Source organism: Tupaia chinensis, unplaced genomic scaffold, assembly GCF_000334495.1.
Source record: "Tupaia chinensis unplaced genomic scaffold, TupChi_1.0 Scaffold000014_1, whole genome shotgun sequence".
Lineage (NCBI taxonomy): Eukaryota > Metazoa > Chordata > Mammalia > Scandentia > Tupaiidae > Tupaia > Tupaia belangeri.
Window position 1 is genome coordinate 5,951,410 of NW_006159444.1, and position 22,663 is coordinate 5,974,072.

The window sequence follows — 22,663 nt, forward strand, 5'->3', positions numbered from 1 at the left end:
CGCTCGTTCTTGGCCCGCTGGATGCGGAAGGTGCCCTCGAGCACGAGCTCCCCGTAGCTGGTCAGGTCGGGCCCCTTCCAGTTGGTGAGCAAGCTCTGGATCTCCTGGGGAAGGGACATCCCGTGGGATTAAATGGGAAGGGAAGGCAGGCGCCAAGGACGCAGTGGCTTATGTGTGGAGCCTCAGAGATGGTGACTGAGGGACACGGGAGGCCTTGGGGGACTCAGATTTTAACTTGGGTCATCCAAGGGTCTACGAGCAAGCTCTGGGCTTAAAAGTCACAAGGTACCTTCTCTTACACAGCCACACTAAACGATGACCGGGATCATCGGTGTCCGACCTTTACCCAGGCCGACGAGATGAAGACCGTGATGAACGATATTCGAGCAGCCTTAGTGGTTGACGTGGAAAACAGTAACGTGGTGCCCCGGCGGCACTGCCAGGCCCTGGCACTGCGGCTCACCTGTAACCGGACGGCGTGCTCGTGTTTCCGCTTCATGTCGTTGATGTGCCAGGCTACTCGCTGCATCGTGTCGATAGCATCCAGCACCACATCATAGCCTTCTGTATCCTTGTCAAGGTGATTTTCTATTTCCTTAAAAAACAATAAAAAGAAGTGAATTCTTTTTCATTTTATCTTATATAGCCAATGAAACAAATAGTTATTTCTTTGATTAGTTCCTTTGATTTTATTTTTGCTTATTTATTCACAAACTATCATTGTTTCTTAGGATTCTGTAATTACTTACCAGAAATATTAGCAACAAAGCAATAAGATAGAAATAAAGACAAGGCTATAAAAAAAAGGTAGATTAGAATTCCAGAATGAGGGGATAAAATAGGGCATGCACACAGGCCACGAAGTCGCACAGATCTATTATAGCTATTATCATAGATATGAGACTTCATTTTATAGCTGCAGAGTTCTGAGCTTCCTGGTGACCAATGCGACATAGTTCTCATTCTTACAAGACTTAATATTTAATAATCTCAAAAACACAGTCGCCATTTTTCTCAAAAAGATACCTTTGTAGTAAGTGCAAGTCCAGGTAGTCAAGGCTTTATGGCCCAGAAGTCCAGTAAAGACAGTCAGTCACTAGACCGAGAATCACGTGGTTCTAGAACATGACCTTCTAGTTGCATTAGTACCTACCTTAGCACCGCAGTGCCACCATCCCAGGGAGGAGGGACAGGGACACCGCCTCTACTATTTTATTTTTGCTTTTAACATTTTTCCAGAGAAAGGGAAACAGAAAGCACCCCCCCCCCGTGGGGGATGGTCACACTGCAGTCCCTTCTCCATTTCTCCGTCCTTTTAGGAATTTGGGCATGCACACCCACATGCCTGGCATGTCTTTTGAGCCACTAGACCCAGGACTCAAACTGTCCAGTTGGCCATGTGATATCCAGTTCGTGTACCCTCAGGCCACAGGCTGGCCCCTGCAGAGGCGATAGTCTACAGGGATGCTAAGCCCAGCTCAGAGATCGTCCACCACCGTCCTTGCCCTTCTCAGCCCCTTCTGTTTGCGTTTACATGAAACCTATGACAAACAGCTTTCTCTCCCAACTGCCTACTGAAAGCAGGAATCACGGAAATAAAACCAGGTTAAAAAAATCTGCTTTTCATTTAGAGGCTAAATCCCTGCCTAAGACTGTCACTGCACGGTGCGAGGCACCCCTAAGCTCTATCGGAATCAGAGCTAAAATGAATCTTTTGACTTGGCAGTTGTCGATGGGGCTGCAGGCCTAGAATATAAATATCTCTTAATTCCTCAAAGCAGATTAGTCAGTTGTAAAGTATGAATGTGGAAAACGTTTCCATATGTTCACAGCTTTTTCTGGTATTTTCCCCCAAACTTAATACACACACACACACACACACACACACACACACACACACACACTCCCCATTCCCCAGAAAGAGTGCCAGTGGGGCAGAAACTTACATGCAAGAGGAGGTGATACTTGAGAATCCGCTGAACCGGTTTCAACAGATAGGACCCGAGAGGCAGCGAGTGTCTCAGGGTCTCTTGGCGTTCCCGGAAGAACTTGGCCAACATCTTGTTCCTCATGCACTCTGTCAGCACAGCCACTGACCTGCAAGACGAGTGAGGATGGCGACATGAACGGGGATGCACGACACGGGTGCTCGATACCATGCCAGCCCAGGTGTGAACACCCTCACATGAGTCTACTGAGCTACAGCGTAGCCAGAGCTAGAGCCAGACTAGCATGTCTTTGGGCAAGCCAGAAAAGCGGTGCCCCTCTGGGGGGTGAGTATGAAAGAGGCGCTGTACCCCGTGGAAGTAGCTCCACAGGCTCCCGGCATCTAGACAGCGAGTTCCTTTCCTCTAGATGTGGCGCTGCGCTGGGGCACATGGCAGGCGATAACAGGGTCTGAGTTGGATCTTAGCCCCCAGTGCATCCCTTCTGGGTCCCTGTGCCCGGTCACATTGCATGTCTGCCTTCAGCTTCCTCGGATTAGCACCTTTGTACTAAAGTAATAAGGGGCACCTCCTTTTTCTCCTTGAATTTTGTTACATGAGTGAAAGAGAGAGAGAGAGAGAGAGAGAGAGAGAGAGAGAAAACCTTAACATGGTCTTGATGCCCCGATCCACACCCAGCTTCATCCAGCTCTCATGTACATCTCAGGGAGGTTTCCAGACTCCAACCTGGAACCTTCCCATGGGGGTCGGCCTTGGAGAACACTGTGTTTTACTGCTATGCCACCATCGGGGCCCCAGGGACTCCTTCCTGCCTGTCAATCTAGCCCTCTGCCAGGGCATCTGCACCCCCTTTGCTGGTTACCTCTGTAATGCACAAACTGCCCTTGGAGACCACCTCCCATGGTTAACGCCCCTTTGAGCATCTTTGCACGGATGTCCTTTCCACCTCTAAGAGGTTCTCCTGATTCTAAATATAGCTTCTGAGAAGGCTAGATTCATGCCTTACGGAGTATGCCTTACTGCAGGGTTTTGGAAAAGTGAGTTCGGGGATGGACAGTGGTGCAACGGTAATGCAACACTCCACTAGCCTTACCACATGGGAAGGATCCAAGTTCATGTCTGGAGACCTCCCTGAATGCAGGGAGCATGCATGGGACCATAACTCGGGGCCTAGCATCAAGACCCTGCTGGGGCTACCTCTCCTTCTCCCTCTCTCAAGTTAATTCATTTATTTCTTCCACAAGCAAGAGATGGGGGAGTAGTGTGCAAAACAGAGAGAGAGAGACATACACACACACAGAGAGATACTGATTAAAATTCCTTTTCCAGTCCAGCTTGTACAAAGGCAGGGAGGACATCCCCAAACATCGTAAGGGATGCTGGAAGCAATGCTCATATCTGGTACATAAAGCAAGCTAAAGGGGCCAGCAGGTAGCATCGTGGGTGGAGCACTGGACTCCCACATGAAAAATTGCAGTTCAAGTCCCAGACCTGGCAGCTTGCTTTCTCACCCCTCTCCTCCCCCCCCACCACCCTCCTCTGGTCAAATTAGAAAGTAGTAGTAATAAATAAAATTAAAATAATTCTTTAAAAAAAAAAAAGGGGAAAAAAAGTTAAAGGTTTGTGCAGTCGCACACATACATTAAAATGGCACATGTAGAAATAATTCCAGTCCTTCCCTCCCTGATTCAGTAATGTGTTGTCAGGGTTAATGAAGAAACTCAGAGCCAAACGACACACCAAGATTCCTTCACAAGCAGTTAAAGGGAAGTCTCATAATTGGGCCATCAGAACCCATTTTGTGCCCATCTGCTTTGAGAAAAACCTGCTCAAACTGAAGTCCTTTCTTGAAACTCTCTACAAGTAACCTGGGACCGCCTTTGAGGTTCCTTAGTCACAGGTGGCTTCCCGGCAGCCCTGTGGACACTGAAAATTGAGCTCTTGCTCAAGGGTGAGAACCAGCCATGCTGGGAACACACTGAACTCCAGGTTCCCAGAAGTCTCTGTGCAGGCAGCTGAGGACAAGGACCTGCCGGTTCCTGCCCCTCCCTGGGGTTGGGGGGCGTGGAAGGGCCCTGCGCCTCCTCACAGTGAAATCGCTGGGGCGTGACTGGTATGAAGAAAGGGGACACCTGTCAAGGTGTGTGGCGACATTTCGTATCAGCAGCCTGGATCCAAAGGGGGAAGGAAAATTGTCTGATGGGCTGAAACACCTGTCTCTCCTGGCTTTTCACACTGGAGAGAGGAAACCGTGGGCCTCAAGAAATAAACAGGCTGGAGACAGGACGAGAGAAAATATTTCTCTACGAGTATGAAAACCGCACAACGGGGCAAGACCCGGACACGCTTTCTTTTCTGAGAACACCTTTGGAGCATCTCTCTGCTGACACGTTTCATGTGAAAGTCAGACTCTACATAAAAAAAGAAAGAAATCAAGCAAATTTTCAAAACCCACTTTCTCCAGGAAATTGCCCTTGGCTATCCTCACTGACACAGTACCCCTGACCTCACGTCCTTAGCATCTACTACGTGTTACTGAGTTTGTCCTACACTCATTCACGTTTATTTCTTTACTCTTTTAAATTTTTAGTTTTTAGTTTGCTATAGAGTGTGAGCTCTTGCAGGAGAGAGACAAAGAGAGAGAGAGAGAAAGAGAAAGAGAGAAATCGCCCCCTTGGGAGATGGCCATGCCACGGTTCCTTCTCCATTCTCTTCTTAGGATCTTGGGCACGCCTGCATGGGTACCCGATGTGACCTTCAAGCGGACAGGTCCAGGACTTGAACCATGCAGCCATGTGGGATCCAGTGCCTTAATCTCCACACCACCTGCCGGTTCTATTTGCTCTTTTCTAACTTGTATTTTCCAGTACTGCATTTTGTTGGATTCTGACCCTCAGAAGAATATCAACTGCCTAAAGGCAAGGCATGAGGGGTTCCTATTTCCTGTTATACCCACGTACACAGGAACGCACCTGAATGGCTTTCTCTCTCTCTCTTAAAAAGATTTATTTAATTTCATGTATTCTTCTTACTATTATTTTAATTTGCTATAGGGGACATGCACTCACCAGAGAGAGAGAGAGAAAGAGGAAGTGAGAAAGCAAGCCACCAGATCTAGGACTTGAACCGTGGTCAGCCATGTGGGAGTCTAGTGCCTGAACCACCACACCATGTGCTGGCTTCAACAGGCTCTCATAGATGGTCTTGAACCAATCATTTTGTTCTGAAGTAGCTTAGCATACAAAAAGGCAGCCCTGATTTTGTACTCTTTTTTTTTTTTTTTCAGGGAGTCAGAATAGCATTAGAATGTTATTTCTTCCAAAGACGGGCTTATAATGAAACTTGCCCAGAATTCCCCAAACAAGCCTCTCCATTGTTTCAGATTCTGATAATCAGGGTAGGAGCTGTCGCTTTTTCAGGGTCTGAATGTTTTTTACTGCCCTCGGGAAGTTTTGTGCAGGAGCTGCCTGGTTCTGTGATTTCTCAGAGGTAGGGTAGGGTGCAAGCTGGTTTCTCACTTAAGGACCACGAGATTTAGCGGGAGTACCCCACGACCTCCTGCCACCTTCAGCACTGAGGGGGAAGCAACAGTGGGAGAGAGAAAATGGCGGAAGAGCAAGGGTAACCCAGGGGTGGCTCTGGAGATAAGAGTATGTGATGAATGCTCGGATATGCATGTGGGCTGTCTGCTGTTCTTTTTGTATGGAGATAGGGGAGGGGAGGGTCCAGAAAAAAATAAAGCATGGCTGGCCACCAACCACATAAATGACCATGGCACAATATCCTGACCACTATTTAGAGGAGAATAAAACCCTCAAGGGAAAGTATTTTGTCATCGTTGTTTTTTATTTTTTTTGGAGAGATTTTTGCTATCGGGCGTGTGCGCTTGCCAGACAGACAGAGAGAGACAGAGAGACAGAGAGACAGAAAGCAAGAAATCACCCCCCCGGGGGGATGGTCATACCGCAATCCCTTCTCCTCCATTCTCCTCTCGGGATCTTGGGCACGCACGCACACACGCCCGGCTTGAGTTTTAAGCCACCGGGTCTGGAATGCGAACCGCGGTTGACTACATGGGAGTCCAGAGAGATAGCCATTAAGCTAACTGCTGGCTCCCTTGTCATTGTATTTTTGAATCTCTGGCTTCACAGCCCTTTTAATCCCAGCTGGCTTTCTGGGACTATCCTGAACGGAGGGGAACTGGGAGTATTAGTTCTACCCCCAACGGCACTCGGGGTGCAGCCTGCTGGCTTCTCTGCTAGATAGCTCCCTCCACCTCCGTCTCCTGAGGAATTTGTCTCTACAAAGGCTATCTACTGGGTGGGCAGAAAAGTCACAATGCATTTTTGCATAGACAAATCGTCAGTCATGACTTTTCTGACCACCTGGTACATAGTACAAAACCTCGCTAACTCCCCTCTTCCTGGCTGGTCCCTAAGACAACTCAAGGTCTACTCATCATGTGGATAAGAAGGAATAAAAAGACCTGGTGGGGGTTGGGTGTGATGATTAGAAAGCTTCAGAAACAAGGGGCTGGCAGGTGGTGTGGAGGTTAAGAGTGCTGGACTCCCACATGGCAGACCGCAGTTCGACTCCCGGACCTGGCAGCTTGCTTCTCTCTCTCTCTCTCTTTCTTTCTCTCTCTCTCTTGCTCTCACTCTTGCTCTCCCTCTGTCCCTCTCTGGTCAAATTAAAATAAATAAATGAAGTTAAATAAAATAATTCTTTAGAAAAAAAGAAGAAAGCTTCAGAAGCGATACAAGGATGTCATCGCATGAGGTCTGAGGTTGGAGAAACCTCTGTCCAAGTCCTAGCTAGGCCCTTCGTCAGCCATGACTGTGGTAGAATCAACTGACCTCTCACAGCCTCACTCTACAACAGGGATGGGGCAGGGGTGATGAACTAGCACTTGTTCAACCTGCCAGGTGCTAGGCACTGAGGCCAGGGGCTAGCTTTTCTGAATCTCTCCCTATCTCTGGATGGCTGTGACAGTTAAATTCAACCACTTGCATTACAGCATTTAACACCGTGCTTAGAAATCAGTAAGTGCCTGATAAATGTCTTGGGGAGGAAAAAAAAAAACCCTACAGTTTTGGCCCATTGCCCTGGGCCTGACTAACTTACTAGAATAGTCAACATATTGTCCAGGGTGTTCCTTAACTACCAACCTTTGCTGATGTTTCAGAGTTTGAATGTTTTCTTGTCCTCAGGAAGAAGTTTTGCCATCACTCATAGCATAAGCAAACCTGAAGCAATGACCAGGTGAGATAAAGAATCCCCTTTTCTCACCTAGGCCTATCAGGATCTGTCCCTCCTCTGAACTCCATAAAACCTACCTAGTTCATAGACCGGATATAGTGAAACAGAACATATGTCCTCCCCAGCTAGGTTACACAACCGCACTAGCCTAGCAGTGCTTCCCAGACTCTTAAACACATGGCACAGAGGAAAGGGCTGGCAGGCGTGGCTCACAGCCTGACGCGACGGGCTCACTCGGCTTTCCTTTGAAGACACCTAGCAATCATTTTGGTCTCTTTCATTCTTTCTTTCTTTCTTGTTTGTTTTGTTTTTTTGCCATAGGGCAAGTGTACTCACTAGAGAGAGACAGGGAGAGGGAAAGGGAGACATCATCTCCCCAGGGGGATGGCCATGCCACATCCCTTTTCCTCCCCTCTTTTCCTGGAATTTTGGGCCTGCACACACACATGCCCAGCATGATTTTCAGGCCAATAGGTAGGGGACTTGAACTGTGCTAGGCCACATGGGAGTCCAGTGTCTTAACTATTATACAACTTACTGGCGTCTGTTTTGACCTCTCAAAAAAAAATTTTTTTTTTGTTATTATTATTCCCTTATTTAATTTGAATTGCTATTATTATTTATTTTTTAATTTGACCAAAAGGACAGAGAGAAAGAGCGAGTGAGAAAAGAGGAAAGTGAGAAAGCGAGCCACCAGGTCTGGATTTGAACCGCAGTCAGCTATGTGGGAGTTCAGCACCTTAACCATCACACTACCTGCCGGCCCCCTCAAAACTCTTTTACACTTTTTCCCTGCACTGGCTCTGCTGGGAGCTGCAAAGCCCAGAGGGATGGATAATGTCTGTAATCTGTTCTCATTGCATTTTGTGCTTTCCCCAGACTACTCAGCACAGCCCAGTAAGTCATTCCCCACAATCACACACATCGGGCCCGCTGACTTGCACCGGCAGGAAGTGAACTAGAGGCCTCTGCCCGCTCCCGGTCCGTACCTTGGATAGTTAGTGCAATACTGGGTATAAATGTGGAACTCTTCACTCTGCAGGAAACAAGAGAGACTTTTATCAACACTCATTATATAACAATAAAAAGCAACCGCATTGAGGCCTTTAAACTGTTCTTTCTAATCACATTGTCCTGTCTCCCAAGTCCATGGCAATCAACTCTGCGTATCTGTCTGCCTTATTTTCTACCTATAACCCATCGACTTAAACTCATTTGAGGCCACTAAACCTTTCTTGTGCATCTGGCATGTTACAGTGAATCTGACGACACACAGGAAGAGGATGGGAACAAAGTTTCTGTCCCAGGCTGCTCACCGCCCTCCAATGGAGATGCCAAGTGGGACAAGAATACATGTTAAGCAGATAATTAAACATCTCATGGTAAGAACTTGCTTGAAGTCTGTTCAGGACATGGGGAAGCTGCTGTGCACGTCTGAGTCCTCGCACATGCAGCTGTCTTCTCTGTCCGCTCTCGCCTTCCTCACCGACGAGCCACTCTGCAAACCCCTGCACAGCGTTCAGGCGTCATTCCTTCCCAGGAGCCTTCCTAGAGCTCTCCTGATGAGCCAGCAGCTCCTACTCTGGAGCTCCTCAATCCAATCCTTATCTCTCTTGCAGCATTTACCAAATGGCTGTGATGTTTCTGTTCTCTCTCCGTCTCCCACACTGAGCTTCAGGGTAGGGCCATTCTCATTGCTCATTGGCCCAGCATGTTTGTTTAACTACTAAATCTTCCTCTCTCCTACTAAACTGAAAGTTATTAGCATGCCCCCCTTTATTCATGATAGAGCACATGTTTCAAAGAGAGAGAGAGAGAGAGAGAGAGAGAGAGAGAGAGAGAAAGAGAAAGAGAAAGAGAGAGAGAGAGAGAGAGAGAGAGCGAGAGCACTCCCCAGTGGGGCCCATCACCCTGTCATCCTCTTCCTAAGTCCTCCCTCCATCAGGATCATGGACACAAGGGGGCATGCCCCGTGTGCTAGTACCAGGGCTGAGCTTCGAACCCCAGTCAGCCATAGAGATCTGGCTTCCTCTGCGAAGGACTTCTCCTCTGTGCTACAGGGCCAGCCCAGAAACAAAATTTTCTAAGCACGGGATCCAAGTCTACTACCCATCTGTATGCGTCTACTATGGCAGCCAGGCCTCCAGGATGGCCAATGCTGGGCTAGTAGCTGAGGGTTCTGAACACTGGCTGGGATCATAATCTGGTTCCTTCAAATCTTCTTACTTTCATGGCTATCTTAGTCTTTCAATGCTTAGTCTATATTATTAGATATCAGGAAAGAGGAAGTTAATATTCTACTCATTGAAAGATAATTTTTAAGAGATCGAATCATGCCTTCTGCGTACATTTAATATGAACACCATCAAAGATTTTATTTAACCCATTTAATTAATGAAGAAAGCAAGAAGATGGGATCACAGGAGAAATAAAAGCATCACACCTAAACAGGTCAATGTGGGTGCTGAGAGGAATTTACCAATAGATCCCAAACTGGCTTTCTCTGTGCGGTAGGAAAAGAAAGCAGTCCTCCTTTATGGAATTTATTTGCAGGTGGAGGATCATTGATATCAGTACCAGTTATCTGAACTGTACAGAGTTCTAAAATACTCAAGGACAATACACAGGCTGTGAAACGGTACTATTTCCTAGCTAATTATTCCTTTTTTATTAGCCAGAATCTCTGAAAAAGGACCTTCCTTGTATTAACTACCAGTTACCCTACAGTCTGTGATCTGCATGGGAAAGGCGGGATAAGTGCTTGATTTTTTTCCTTTAATTTCCCAAGTAATACATCAGTTCACTAGCATCCTGCAAACTGACCAGTTTGGTTTAATATCATTGTAAATTCATGAATATAAACATGCATAATGAATTTCAATGGTTTTCAGTTAATTATCTTTACTGAAATGCAAATTAGCCCATCTGCTGGCCAGCAGGCTCCAGCCTCTCCATTGTCACAGGGGACCTGCCCTATGTCTTTGGTAGTTTCTTTGTCTTCCAGTCTGACAAGATTTCCAGACCATGGTGTATTTCCTGCCCCACACTCTGTTCTTTACAGAAACTAGTTGGAGACAGAGTCTGAGAATCCGGAATGCTGTGACCAAGCTCATCACTATTTCCAGGCCTTTTCACGGGCAGAGTTCAGAATATGGTGTTTTTCAAAGAATAGAAGACTACTTATAATTCTGTTTCAGGACATTTTTAATTAGACAGTCTTTTTTTCTTAGTTTGCTATAGGGTGTGTGTGCTTGCTGAAGAGAAACACAGAGAGAGAGATAAGGAGAGAGGGAAAGTAAGAAATCACCCTACAGGGGAGGGCCACACTGCAATCCTTTCTCTTCTCTGGATTTTGGGCATGAACGCACATGTGCCTGGTGTGTTTTTCAAGCTGCCAGGTCTGGGACTCGAACCGTTCACTTGACCATGTGTGATCCAGCCATCTGAACCTCCACACCACCAGGTGGCCCTAGACAAGCATCCTTACATCTATCTGTATGTTCTGTCTCCTAACAATGCCAAGTCTCCATGACACTAACCTAAAGACCTCATTGCTTCATCCCCTACATGCTTGATAACTTTGGAACAGCAGAGGGTCACCCTCAGTAGCAGCATTGCTGAAGCAGTTGGAGATCTGCTATATCTCACTCAGAGCGCTATTTTCAAATCAATTGGAACTCCTGATCCCCTGTGTGGTTGTGCCACCAACCGGATATACAATTAATTTCATTTTGCTTTTAATTTTGGGAAATTCGTTTTGTTTTAAAGAATGTCTCACTATGTCAAGAGCTTCCAGCCTCAGCCTCCCAACTAGGACTACAGACACATAAGACCAGGCCCAGCTCCTCTACTGCAGGGTCTTACTATGATGCCCAGGCTATCCTTGAGCTTGTAACCTCCTGTCTCAGCCTTCCGAATTGCTGGGACTACAGGCACACGCTCCTGGTTCCAGCCTAGAGCTTGGACTGGAGACTGGGAATTGAACTGGGCCTCCCACATGGCCCCTGCCTGCTGAGCACAACCTCTGCGCAGCGTGCATCGTTGCAACTGGGCCTAAACTGTCTTTTTAACGACTTAGTTTTGCTTTACAATTATGTAAAACATTTACATGGTTCCAAAGTCAACTCTACACAGAAATAGATATTCAAAGAAGCCTAACTGCTATGCTTCCTGATTCTAGCCTCTTCTCTCCCATCCCCTATCAGTAGGCAATCTTTAATCTTTTTTTAATAGAATTATTTATTTTATTTATTACTATCTTAATTTGCTATAGGGCATGTGTGTTCACTATAGAGACAGAGAGAGAGGGAAAGTGAGAAAGCAAGCCACCAGGCCTGGGATATAAACCCAGAAGGTACTGGACTCCCACACCGCCTGCTGACTCCAGTAATTTTTAATCTTTCAGGTTAATTCTTTTTTTCCTTTTTTAAACACACATTTAAATATAGGCCTATGCTGTCTTTCCTAGGTAAACAAATTATATCAGTAATTCTCAAACATGAGTGTGCATCAGAATTACCTAGAGGGCTTATTAGAACACAAATTGCTACCCCTCTCCCCCAGTGTCTGGTTTACTAGGTCTGGGATGGAACTTAGAAATTTGCATGTCTGTCTGCCTTTTTTTAAAAAATTTTCCCGAGGGTGCATGCACTTGTTGGAGAGACAGAGAGAGAGGAGGAGAGAAAGCACCTCCCATGGGGGATGGTCATACTGCAGTCCCTTCTCCAACATTTCTCCCTCCTTTGCAGGCACGTACACACATGCACCTGGCAAGTTTCCCAAACTGTGGGTTTCCAGGACTTGCGGTTGGCCATGTAGGATCCAGCCATGTCAACTGTCGCTAGAGGCCTGGCCCAGAATTTAATTTCCTCCCCCCCGCCCCGCCCCAGGTTTTTTTTTTTCCTTGGCCAAAGGGTGTGTGCACTGGCTAGAGACAGAAAGAGAGACAGTGAGAGGGAAAGTGAGAAGTGAGAAGTCACCCCCTTGGGGGGATGCCCACACCACAATTCCTTCTCCTCGATTCTCTTCCTGGGATTTTGGGCATGCATGTACATGCACCCAGTGTGAATTTCAATCCACCAGGTCTGGGACTCGAACTAAGGTCAGCTATGTCAGAGTCCAGTGCCTCAACCTCCACACTACCTGCTACTCCTCAGATTTTGCATTTCTAACAGGCTCCCAAGTGTTGCTACAGCTGTAGGTTCAGGGAACACATTCAGGGAACTATGGCGCTATGCACCCTTTAAGTGGCTCCCACCTGCTTCCTACCCTCCTACTAGAATACACAGATATCCTTCTTTGCTTTCACTGCTTTGTCCATTATCCAGCGGCTTCTTGTTTCGGGACACCTGGACTGTTTCTAGTCTTTTGCAGTAACGACTATTACTGCAAAGAATAGTGTCATACATACTGGGTTTTCATCAGAGTATCTCGGGAATAGATTTCAGGAAGTAGGAATGTGGTGAAGGGTACATTCAGGTGCTAGATGTAGCCAAGCCCCTCCTCATGGGATCTGTGCCATTCTGTTTTCTCACAATAGTGAGAGCACTGGTGGTGTCCCCATGGCCTCAGCAACACGCAAGCATCATACCCAATTCTCAAGCATGATGCTTTACAACAATCTGAATTACTGGGTTGTCGGAAAAGTTATGACATATTTTTCTATGCAAAAGTGTCTCATGACTTTTCTGACAACCCAATCATTGCCAACTTTTCAAAGGAAGAAAACATAAATATCTTGATGTCTGGCCCTTCTGAAAAGGGAGAAGTCCACTGGCCCTGGGGCTGCAATTCTGAGTGGTAATGGCTGTCCAAACACCTTGACTGCCATAGCTGCCACCGGGCTACTGCAGGCACTGGGTTCACCCGTGGGCTGCTGAGGCCAGCTCAGTCTCCGTAGATGAGGAAGGCAGGATGACCTGCCTGCAGCCTTGAGTACATTCAGGTTAGACTGCAGCTTGTCCCTGGGGTCTCCCACTCTCTCTTTCAGGGCTTCTTGCTCCTTCCTTCCTGCCTCCTGCTTTACTCGGCCTGGGAATAAATCATCTCAGAGCGGCTCTCCCTACCCTGTGGGACCTTTGGATCGTCTGCCATGCCAAATCACAATAACGACGGCCTCAATGAAAATGTGCTTGGATTGCATCATAGGCTCAAACTGCCAGATTAAAGCCTCGACACCTTCACACAGTGAATTTTTCACACATTCTGTGACATAATGGTTCTGTGCCTATCTTAAATGACAGAGCTTTATTTTTATTTATTTATTCGTTCATTCATTCATTTATTTTGGAGAGGTTTTTGCTATAGTGCACATATACTCTCCAGAAAAGACAGAAAGAGACAGAAAGCAAGAAATCACCCCCCAGGGGAGATGGCCACGCCACAATCCCTTCTCCTCCATTCTCCTCTCGGGATCCTGGACATGCACTCACATGCGCCTGGTGAGTTTAAGCCACCAGGTCCAGAACTTGAACCACAGTTGACTACATGGGAGTCCAATGACATAGCCATTATGCCAACTGCTGGTCCCCAGAGCTTTATTTTAAATCAGCAATGTATGCTTCATGTGGTTTCTGATGAAGGTCTGATCTTAGATTTATGAAGCTCTGTGGACCTTGTATATATGGATTTATCTGAAAATCATCAGCCCCTGGTTAATCCTTAAATGTCTTAGTTATTTGACATACCATCCAAACCCTTTTAAGTAGCGTATAGAGGATATATTATATGAACACATACAAATTATTCCAAAGTCCATATTTCCTTCTAGTTATTAAACCCTGTCTAGCTGAAATCAGAGATGCTACAGAAGTGAGATATTGCAAAGAGCCAACATGTAAGATAGTCAGGGCTGCCAGTTGAGTGCATTGGGCCCTTAAAGCATTACTGAGTAACCAGAAAGGAATCTGTATGGTTGTAGGGTTTCTTCCCTTCTTCACACTCCGACTTCTGAGACATCTTCAGTGGACACCATGAGAAATGCTTACTATGTACACAGCATATGGGTAAGGCGAGAGGATTCGAATCCACTCGAACGACATGACTATGGACTATTTGCGCTTTCGAGGATAACTTCAATAAGTGGGCAGGGTGTTCTGAAGTGTGATGAATATACATGTGTGTGTGTGTACGCGTGTGGACGCATGTGTGTGAATGCACGCACATGCTCATTTGCCTGAGATCTAAAAGGAGAAGGGCCCCAGTGGGACAGGGGGGCTGTGCAGAGAGGAGAAGGTGGCGGCTGAGTGGAGGCTGGGGCTCGGCAGACAATCTTTTCTCTCCTAAATGTTGTGCGGGGTCAGCCCTGCTGACAGCATGGGGGTGGATGCAGGTGAGGGCGGAAGCCAAGACTATCCAGTGTTTGCACAGTCCTGAGCAGACGAATGTTCTTTGGGAGCACATGTGGCCTGCCCGTGGGGACTGTAAATTCTGTCCTTCAAGAGACCTGCTAGCTCCTTCCTCTGTCTACAAGCACTAGGTAAGAAGCAGCCGTATTCTCTTTTCATCCACAAGCACTTCTTTAACCTCCGCATACCACAGGCAAGCAAGGTCAAAGATGAACCTCTGTGTCGGCTCCAGTGATCCAGATAAAAGCAGAAGTCAACCGTCAGCTTTCCCTCTTTCACTAATGGCCTCCCAATTAAAGCGATTTTCCATTCCTTCCAGAGCTGAGCAGCTGGTTGCTGCAGAAAACGTCACATCTTCTAAATTTTAGGGTGCTGAGTGAATAGCGGGTTGGGCCAAAGCTGAGCGTTGCCCCCCTTCCTTGGCTCCATGTGAAGGTGTGAGGGCTGGAGTCGGTCTTCTAATTCAATTTGGCAATATTACAAGGAAAAATAAGAGGAGGGAGTTGGCAGCATGGCACATAAACAAACTTTTATGTGAATAATTAAGCCAGAGCTAAACATACGCTGGAACGTCTTTAATCAACTCGTGATTACGGTTACCAGTAAAGGCCCAAACGCTTCCGAAAGTTTCCATGTTGTTTATGCACGGTGGTTATTTTTAACAAATTTTCTTTGATATGCCCCACATATCTTTTTACTCACTTCTCCTTCTTTCATTTCCCTTGTCTTTTCAAATTCTTTCCTCTTCGGGGAATAAATTACGACACAGGAAACTCGAGGAAAGAATTGTGTGTGTGTGGGCCTGTGTATATAAACCTGTTACATGTGAACACACACACACACACATACACGGAGACTTCGAAACACAGGAAACTCGAGGAAAGAATTGTGTGTGTGGGCCTGTGTATATAAACCTGTAACATGTGAACACACACACACACATACACGGAGACTTTGAAAAGTTCGTGAAGAAATGGATTAAAGTATGAGTTCATTTTGGCACACAATTCTTTTGGAAATTCATGCACAGTTTTTTCACAACAGGCATTTTCCAAGAACTTGTTGATGACCTCCTCCCACACAGGACAGTTTTGTAAATAGCCTATCCGCTGTCTTTAAGGAACATCGATAAACTCCCGGGTGTTATGTTTGGAACCAAAGCCATCTGGATAGATTCACAGCTTTCAGAAATGACTGTGGAACAATCCCTGGGCCAGACCAGGCTTGGGTGACATTGCCCGGTTCACACTGGGCTCCTGGGCCCTAAATGAGGTGCTGATTCTTGGTTGGTCCCAGAAAAATGAAGGAAAATGAAGGTGCTTGTTTAAGATGTAAGAAATAAATTCTGTTTCTATTTGTCCTCTGAAATATAGAGACTAGTCTAATTGATTGTTTTTCTTGCCAGAGGGCATGAGTACTCATATGAGAGAGGGGGGGGCGGGGAGAGAAAGCAATCCCCTATGGGCACTGGTCATGCCACAATCCTTTTTCCTCTATTTCTCTAACTTGTTTGATCTTGGGAATGCCCACACATGCCCAGCATATATATATATATATATACACACACACACATATATATATATATATTTTTTTTTTTTTTGAGAGGTTTTTATTATAGGGTGTGTTCACTCGCCAGAAAGACAGAGGGAGACAGAGAGACAGAAAGCGAGAAATCACCCCCCAGCGGGGATGGTCATGCCGCAATCCTTTCTCCTCCATTCTCCTCTCGGGATCTTGGGTACGCACGCACACGAGCCCAGCGTGAGTTTCAGTCACTGGGGCCAGGACTCGAACCGCAGTTGACTACATGGGAGTCCAGCGACATAGCCATGACACTAACTGCTGGTCCCATGCCCATCATATTTTTCAAGCCACCAGGTCAGGCTTGAAACCACAGCCATGTGGGCTCCAGCTCCCTACACATAGAACTTAACTGCTGTGCTATGGGGCCAATCAGTTTTAATGGATTTTAATAACTGATTTCATATTTTTTAAGAGGTTTTTGTTATAGGGTGTGTGCACTTGCCAGAAAGACAGAGAAAGACAGAGAGACAGAAAGCAAGAAATCACCCTCTAGGGGGATGGCCATGCTGCAATCCCTTCTCCTCCATTCTCCTCTTGGGATCTTGGGCATGCACACACATGCGCCTGGTGTGAGTTTAAGCCACAAAGTCCAGGTCTCGAATGGTGTTCAACTACATGGGAATCCAGCAACATAGCCATTATGCCAACTGCTGTTCCCCAATGTCATAGTGTTTTATATGTATTTATTTTTCTAACATTCTTCTATTCCAGGCTTCCCTCTCCCAAGCGTAAACTTTTTCATATGAAACACTAAAATTATTCAGTTACTATGCATATTCTAGGATAACTATTAAGTTAGCATCTGCCTCTTCCCAGAAACAGTATATATTTACCTTTCTACTGAAAAGGTGGAACAAAAATAGAACAAACACACAAACAGAAAACAGAGATTAGCAGTTAACCTCATCCAATACAGAACAAACCATTCATTCTACCTTGAATATGAAACCAGTTTGTACTCTCTATCTGTATTGGCCCAGAGACATAAACCCTGCTTACCTTGGACACAAAGCATTCTGCTATGGCCACAGGATCATTTTCACAGTTTTCCAAATCTTGTAGAAGTTCACTTAAAGAAAAAAAGGCCAGAAAAGTATTAGATTGCCGTCTTCTGGTCAAGGACCTTTGATATAACTCCCAAGAAGAAACATTCCTATGGCATGTACAAAGGAGCATATCCTAGGACACCTGAGGGCCTTCTGTCATCATATCCAAGACTCAGGTACGGGACTTATCCATGTCCTGGTGGAACATGGACTTAAACACCAGCTGTACACAAACACCAGGGAGAAGCCCTGTCTAACGCTTAGGCTTTCCACATGTCCATCATCATGTGCTCACACATGCTCTCATTTAGCAAGTAATTGCCCGGGTGTCAGGTATAGTTCAAGGTACTAAAAACACATCTACAAACAAAATGAGATAAGGGCTCATGGAACTCTCAGTCCACTAGATGAATTAGACATTCAACAAAAAAGTCACATGGACAAAAGTGCAGAAATACAAAGAATGCTTTAAAGAAGATATGCTAGGAGAGGATGACAGTTCGGTTAATGGTTTGTCCCTGAAAGTTCATGTATTGGAATTTGGTTCCCAATGTAATAGCAACAGGAGGTGGTAAGAGCTTTTGGAGGGCAGGCCTAGTGGGTGCTGACTGGATCATGGGGGCATCGCACTCTGGAATAGATGAGTGCTGTCTTTGGGGACAGAGGGAGTTCTTGTTCTCATGGGAAGAGCCGTTTCCATGACAACACGTTGTTTGCGAGGTAAGAACTGCCCTTAGGTTGCTGTCTCTCCATGTGTGCTGGTGGACCTTTCCATTTTTCTCTATCACGTTGTGATGCAGCAGAGCCTGGCCAGATGGTGGCTGCCCATGTTAGACTTTCCAGCCATCAGAATCATGAGTCAAATAAACCTCTATTTTTTATAATCACCCAATGTCAACTATTCCTGTTAGGAATACAATAACAAACTAAGATAGGGAGGGAATATATTTCCTCAGATGTAAATCTGCTATTTTTTAATAGGATCTTATTTTAAGTAATTATATGTGGTATTGTGTGGCTAAATCATGATTAATTTAACCAATCTCCCCTTTTGGATAAAATTCTGTAAGTGGAATTGGTGAGTCTAAGGACATTCTCAATGTAAAAGTTAATACATTTCCAAGTGGCATTCATGTAAGTTGCATGAACATATGTTTTAATATGCTGAGTGCCTATTTTAGTTAGCTACATATTACACATCTAATAAAAAGTCAAATAGTTTCACAGGGATTATGAAAGCAAGCAGTTCCTTACTTTTTGCTTCTCATTCTCAACTGTGACTGCCCAGAAGCACTTTCAACTCTTTAGCTCTTCCTGCCATAAGAATCTCCATATTTCTGAGCTTGCTGATAAGACATTTTCATTATTTTTCAGTTTTAGATAATGTTTACTTCTTCTCTTTTTTTTTTTTTTCTTGGAGAGGTTTTTGCTATAGGGCGCGTGCGCTCACCAGAAAGACAGAGAGACAGAAAGTGAGAAATCACCCCCCAGGGGGGATGGCCACGCTGCAATCCCTTCTCCTCTATTCTCCTCTCAAGATCTTGGGTATGCACACACACACGCCCAGCGTGAGTTTAAGCCACCGGGTCCGGGACTCAAGCCAAGGTCGACTATGTGGGAGTCCAGCAACATAGCCATTATGCTAACTGCTGGTCCCAATAATGTTTACTTCTATTAAAAAAAGTTTATTTATTTATTGGGACCAGCAGATGGCATAATGGTTACATGCCTGGACTCCACATAGTTGACCATGGTCAAACCCAGGACACTTCCCAGATGGGTCCAGTTGTGTTATCAACCAAGTCACTGCCTAGCCCCAGAGGTTATTTATTACTCAGTTTCTCCTAACTTCCTTGCCTGTTATCTTTGTCCATTAGCTCTATTATGCAATTGCTTTAAATGCTAGAATATACATCTTTAAGACTCTAACTATTACTCCAAGTTAAGCCAAGGAGTAAATCAATGATTTTGTTCTCTTATCGAACCATGTTTTCTCTGAAGTTAAAACCGATCCTTTCTTTTTGCTTTGTTTTCGAAGTACACTCCACTAAGTTATCCTGAAACTGTATGCCAGAGTAGGAATCTCGTCTTGCCATATTCAAACATCAGATAATCAATTGGGTGTGTTTCTTTCTTGGCGATCTCTCTCTTGGAACCGTCTCTCCTCCTCCTCCCAGGGGGATAGCTTCCTCCCAAGGTCTCTGCTGGGCTCTCTCTCCAACCCCATCCTGTTGTGGCCAGCTCCTGTCTCTCGTGTTGGACACCTTACTTCTCAGTTACTGTGTTAGAGGTAGCCCACCCTTGAGCAATGACGACATCCAGTAGCTTTTGGATAATCAGAGGGTAATCAGAGGTTACTCAGACTGTTTTCTAAGACTCTCCGGGTTTCAAAATGTTCTCCCTCACCCTTGGCTGGTAATGCCAGTGAACACGCAAAGGCCTAAAGTCATTCTGAGTATTCTGGGAGCTTTCTGCCTTATAAATTCTAATGCTGCTCTTGAGAGTCCAGTGCAATTCTGATCCCTGGTCCAGGTTTATTTATTTATTTTCAATTTTAAAATTTTTAGGCTGGAAACTTTTGAAGATTTCTCGTTATTAACCTAACTGTGAAATTTGGTGATGGCAGGTTGGTGGTGGGTCTTCCTATATGCAATGACCTTGAGCAGTGATTCTCCAAGTATGCTCCAATGGCCACAGAGTTTCTGAAACCCCTTCAGGAGGTCTGTAAGGTCACTCTTGCATAAAATACATTATTACATGTTTTGCATTCTCTCATGAGAGTGCAGGCACTTGTCTAGTGGCTACGTGACATGTGCTATCATAACAGATGGAAAGTAGAAGCAGGTATTAAAATTCAGCTGTATCCAGGAGTGTCAGATAGTAGAGAGATCTGTAAAAATGTTAAACAATTGTAAAACAAACAACAAAAGTTAGTAAAATACACAGTGAGATTGTTCTTCCAAAAAACATGTGGGTTTATTATTATTAAATAAATCAATAGTTTAACAACTCCTCAGTTACGGTTTCTAACATGGTAAACAAAACAAAATAAAATATAAACATAGAAGCTTTTTGTGTCTCTTGTCATTAAGCAAGTGAGACATCCTGGAATCAAAAAGTTTAGAAACTTCTGTTTCTGGATCATGTCTTTGATGTCTCCCTTCCACCCATTGTGGAAGCTCCTATTGTTCATTTCGGATCTCTTCGTCTGAGGCTTTGATTTTCCTTATTGTTCCTCCTCTATTTTCCATCTTGTTTATTGTTCTGTTTTACTGGGATACCTCAACTTTATTTCCTATCTCTTTTATTAATTTTTTTCACTTCTACAATCTGATTTTTTATTTTAAAGTTTTTTTAAAAGTTAAAAAGAATTCTTCTTGCTTATGTTTCTGTTCTTTCTTTCCTTCTTTCCTTTCTTTCTGTTCAAGTTTATTTACTTATTTCTTCCATGAGTGAGTGAGAGAAACAGAGACCAACAGATAGCACCCCATCAGGGTCCTGATGCCACAATCCACTCCCAGCTTCAGCCAGCCCCAGGCCACAGGCACACATATACCCAACATACTCAGGGATGCCTCTGGTCAGGAACCCAGAACCTTCCCAGATGATCAGCCTTCAAGGTCACATTCTACGAGCACACCGAAATCGGGAGAAGGATGAAGGAGAAGGGATTGCTGTGTGGCCATCTCCCTTGGGGATGATTTTATCACTTTCCCTCTCATTGTCTTTCCCTGTCTCTCTCCTGTGAATGCATTTGTCCCATGGCAAAAAACAAACAAACAACAACAAGAAACCTCCACTAAAAAATAAAATGGTCCCACCTTCATATACCTTGTTGTTATAAGTCATCCAAGATTCACTTCCTAAATTACACTTCAAGGAAAATATAAGCATGATAAGAATGTTTGGTCTGCAGTCACCAGTTACTTGCTTTGTAAAGTTTTCACTAGCTCCTGAGACAAATCCCCTGGACATTCCTCGGTGTTCTCAAAGCATCTTGGTCATTTCTTGATTGTACGACTCACGGCCTGTTATATGATCCCATCAGTCATCCCTACACTACTGGCCTAGGCCAGGGCTTCACACACAGAAACACCTCAACACAGGTATACTAAATAAGGAAAGAGAGTTGAATGGAAAAGAAAATTCTTACTTTAATCTGCTAAGAAGTTATTTAAAAATAGAAATTCAGGGGCCTGCAGGCGGTGCAGTGGTTAAGACTTGCACGTGGTCAACTGAGGTTTGAGTTCCACACCCAGAGCCTTGAAAATCACGCCAGGCATGTGCACGTGCATGTTCAAAATCCCGAGAGGAAAATGGAGAAGGGACTCCAGTGTGGCCATGCCCTCTGGGAGGTACTTTCTCGCTTTCTGTCTGTCTGTTGTTGTCTCTCTAGCGAGTACATGTGCCCTATAGCAAAAATCTCTCAAAAACAAAGGAAAAAACTAATAGAAATTCAATATAGCGGAACAGTCTTTATTTCCTCACTCTTCATTAGTGAAGAAAGATTCAAATTACAATTCAGATCATTTTTCTTTATTCCAACAGAAGAATACTGTATTTTTTAAAAAGTAGGCATTCCTTCTTTGGTTGGCAATTTTTTAAAAACTGGGGGATTTTAGAAGTCTGGTCCAAATTGGGAAAGTGGTTTCTTTTGACTAACCCAGTTTCCTGACCAGACACCAAACCAGAGGTTTTAATTTCTAGCTCTCAAAAGGATTATAAGGAAAAGAGATTTGGCTACCAGAAAGAAAACAAAAGTAAAGTTTCAACTGTATTCCAAAACATTTCATGATGAAAGATTTTGTGAAATAACAACTTAAATGTAGTCACATACTAAAACTAAATGATGATAGCCTAAGGAAAGAGATTATACACTAGTGTCATTTATAAACATATATGAAAAAAAAAACTTTTAAAAAGTATAAACGAGGGGCTGGCAGGTGACGTGGTGTTTAAGGCACTGGACTCTCATGGCTGACTGTGGTTTGAGTCCTGGAACTGGCAGTTTGCTTTCTCACGTTTCCTTCTCTCTATCTCTCTCTGGTCAAATTAAAAAATAACAATAAATACAATTAAATAATTCTTTAAAAATGCAAATGAATACAAAAATCCTTTTAAAAAATAATTTGCTTGTTGGTGTATAAATATAAAAAACATTATCAGGCAGTAATGTTATGTATAATTCAGTTGAGAATGCCTATTAATATAATTCACCGCATTATAAATAGCAGTAAAATTATATGCTAATTTTATTAAAGGTATAATAACCATGAATAAAATCCTCAAGATTCCACAGAGTCCCCATCAACAATAAGGCTGCATTGGATGTGGCTCCTTGACTTAGGCCTCAAAACTATGGACTAAATCAACCTCTGTTCTCTACACATTAATCCGTGCAGTATTCAGCTGTTGTTGTAAGACAGTCTAAAAGACCTAACAATGAAATGAAGTAGAACTATAAATCTCAAAAACCATGTTG

General features: G+C 44.5%; 1 protein-coding gene across 1 annotated transcript in view; it reads right to left on the reverse strand.

Annotated features, from left to right (window-relative positions):
- Positions 1 to 22,663, reverse strand: part of PLEKHG1 (pleckstrin homology and RhoGEF domain containing G1) — a 119,532-nt gene that overhangs the window by 34,052 nt on the left and 62,817 nt on the right. Inside the window, 5 exon segments of the mRNA XM_027769902.1 lie at positions 1 to 104; positions 464 to 595; positions 1,947 to 2,097; positions 8,195 to 8,241; positions 17,135 to 17,204. The exon segment at positions 1 to 104 is cut by the window's left edge and continues 16 nt beyond it. Coding sequence (XP_027625703.1) covers positions 1 to 104; positions 464 to 595; positions 1,947 to 2,097; positions 8,195 to 8,241; positions 17,135 to 17,204 — 504 coding nt within the window.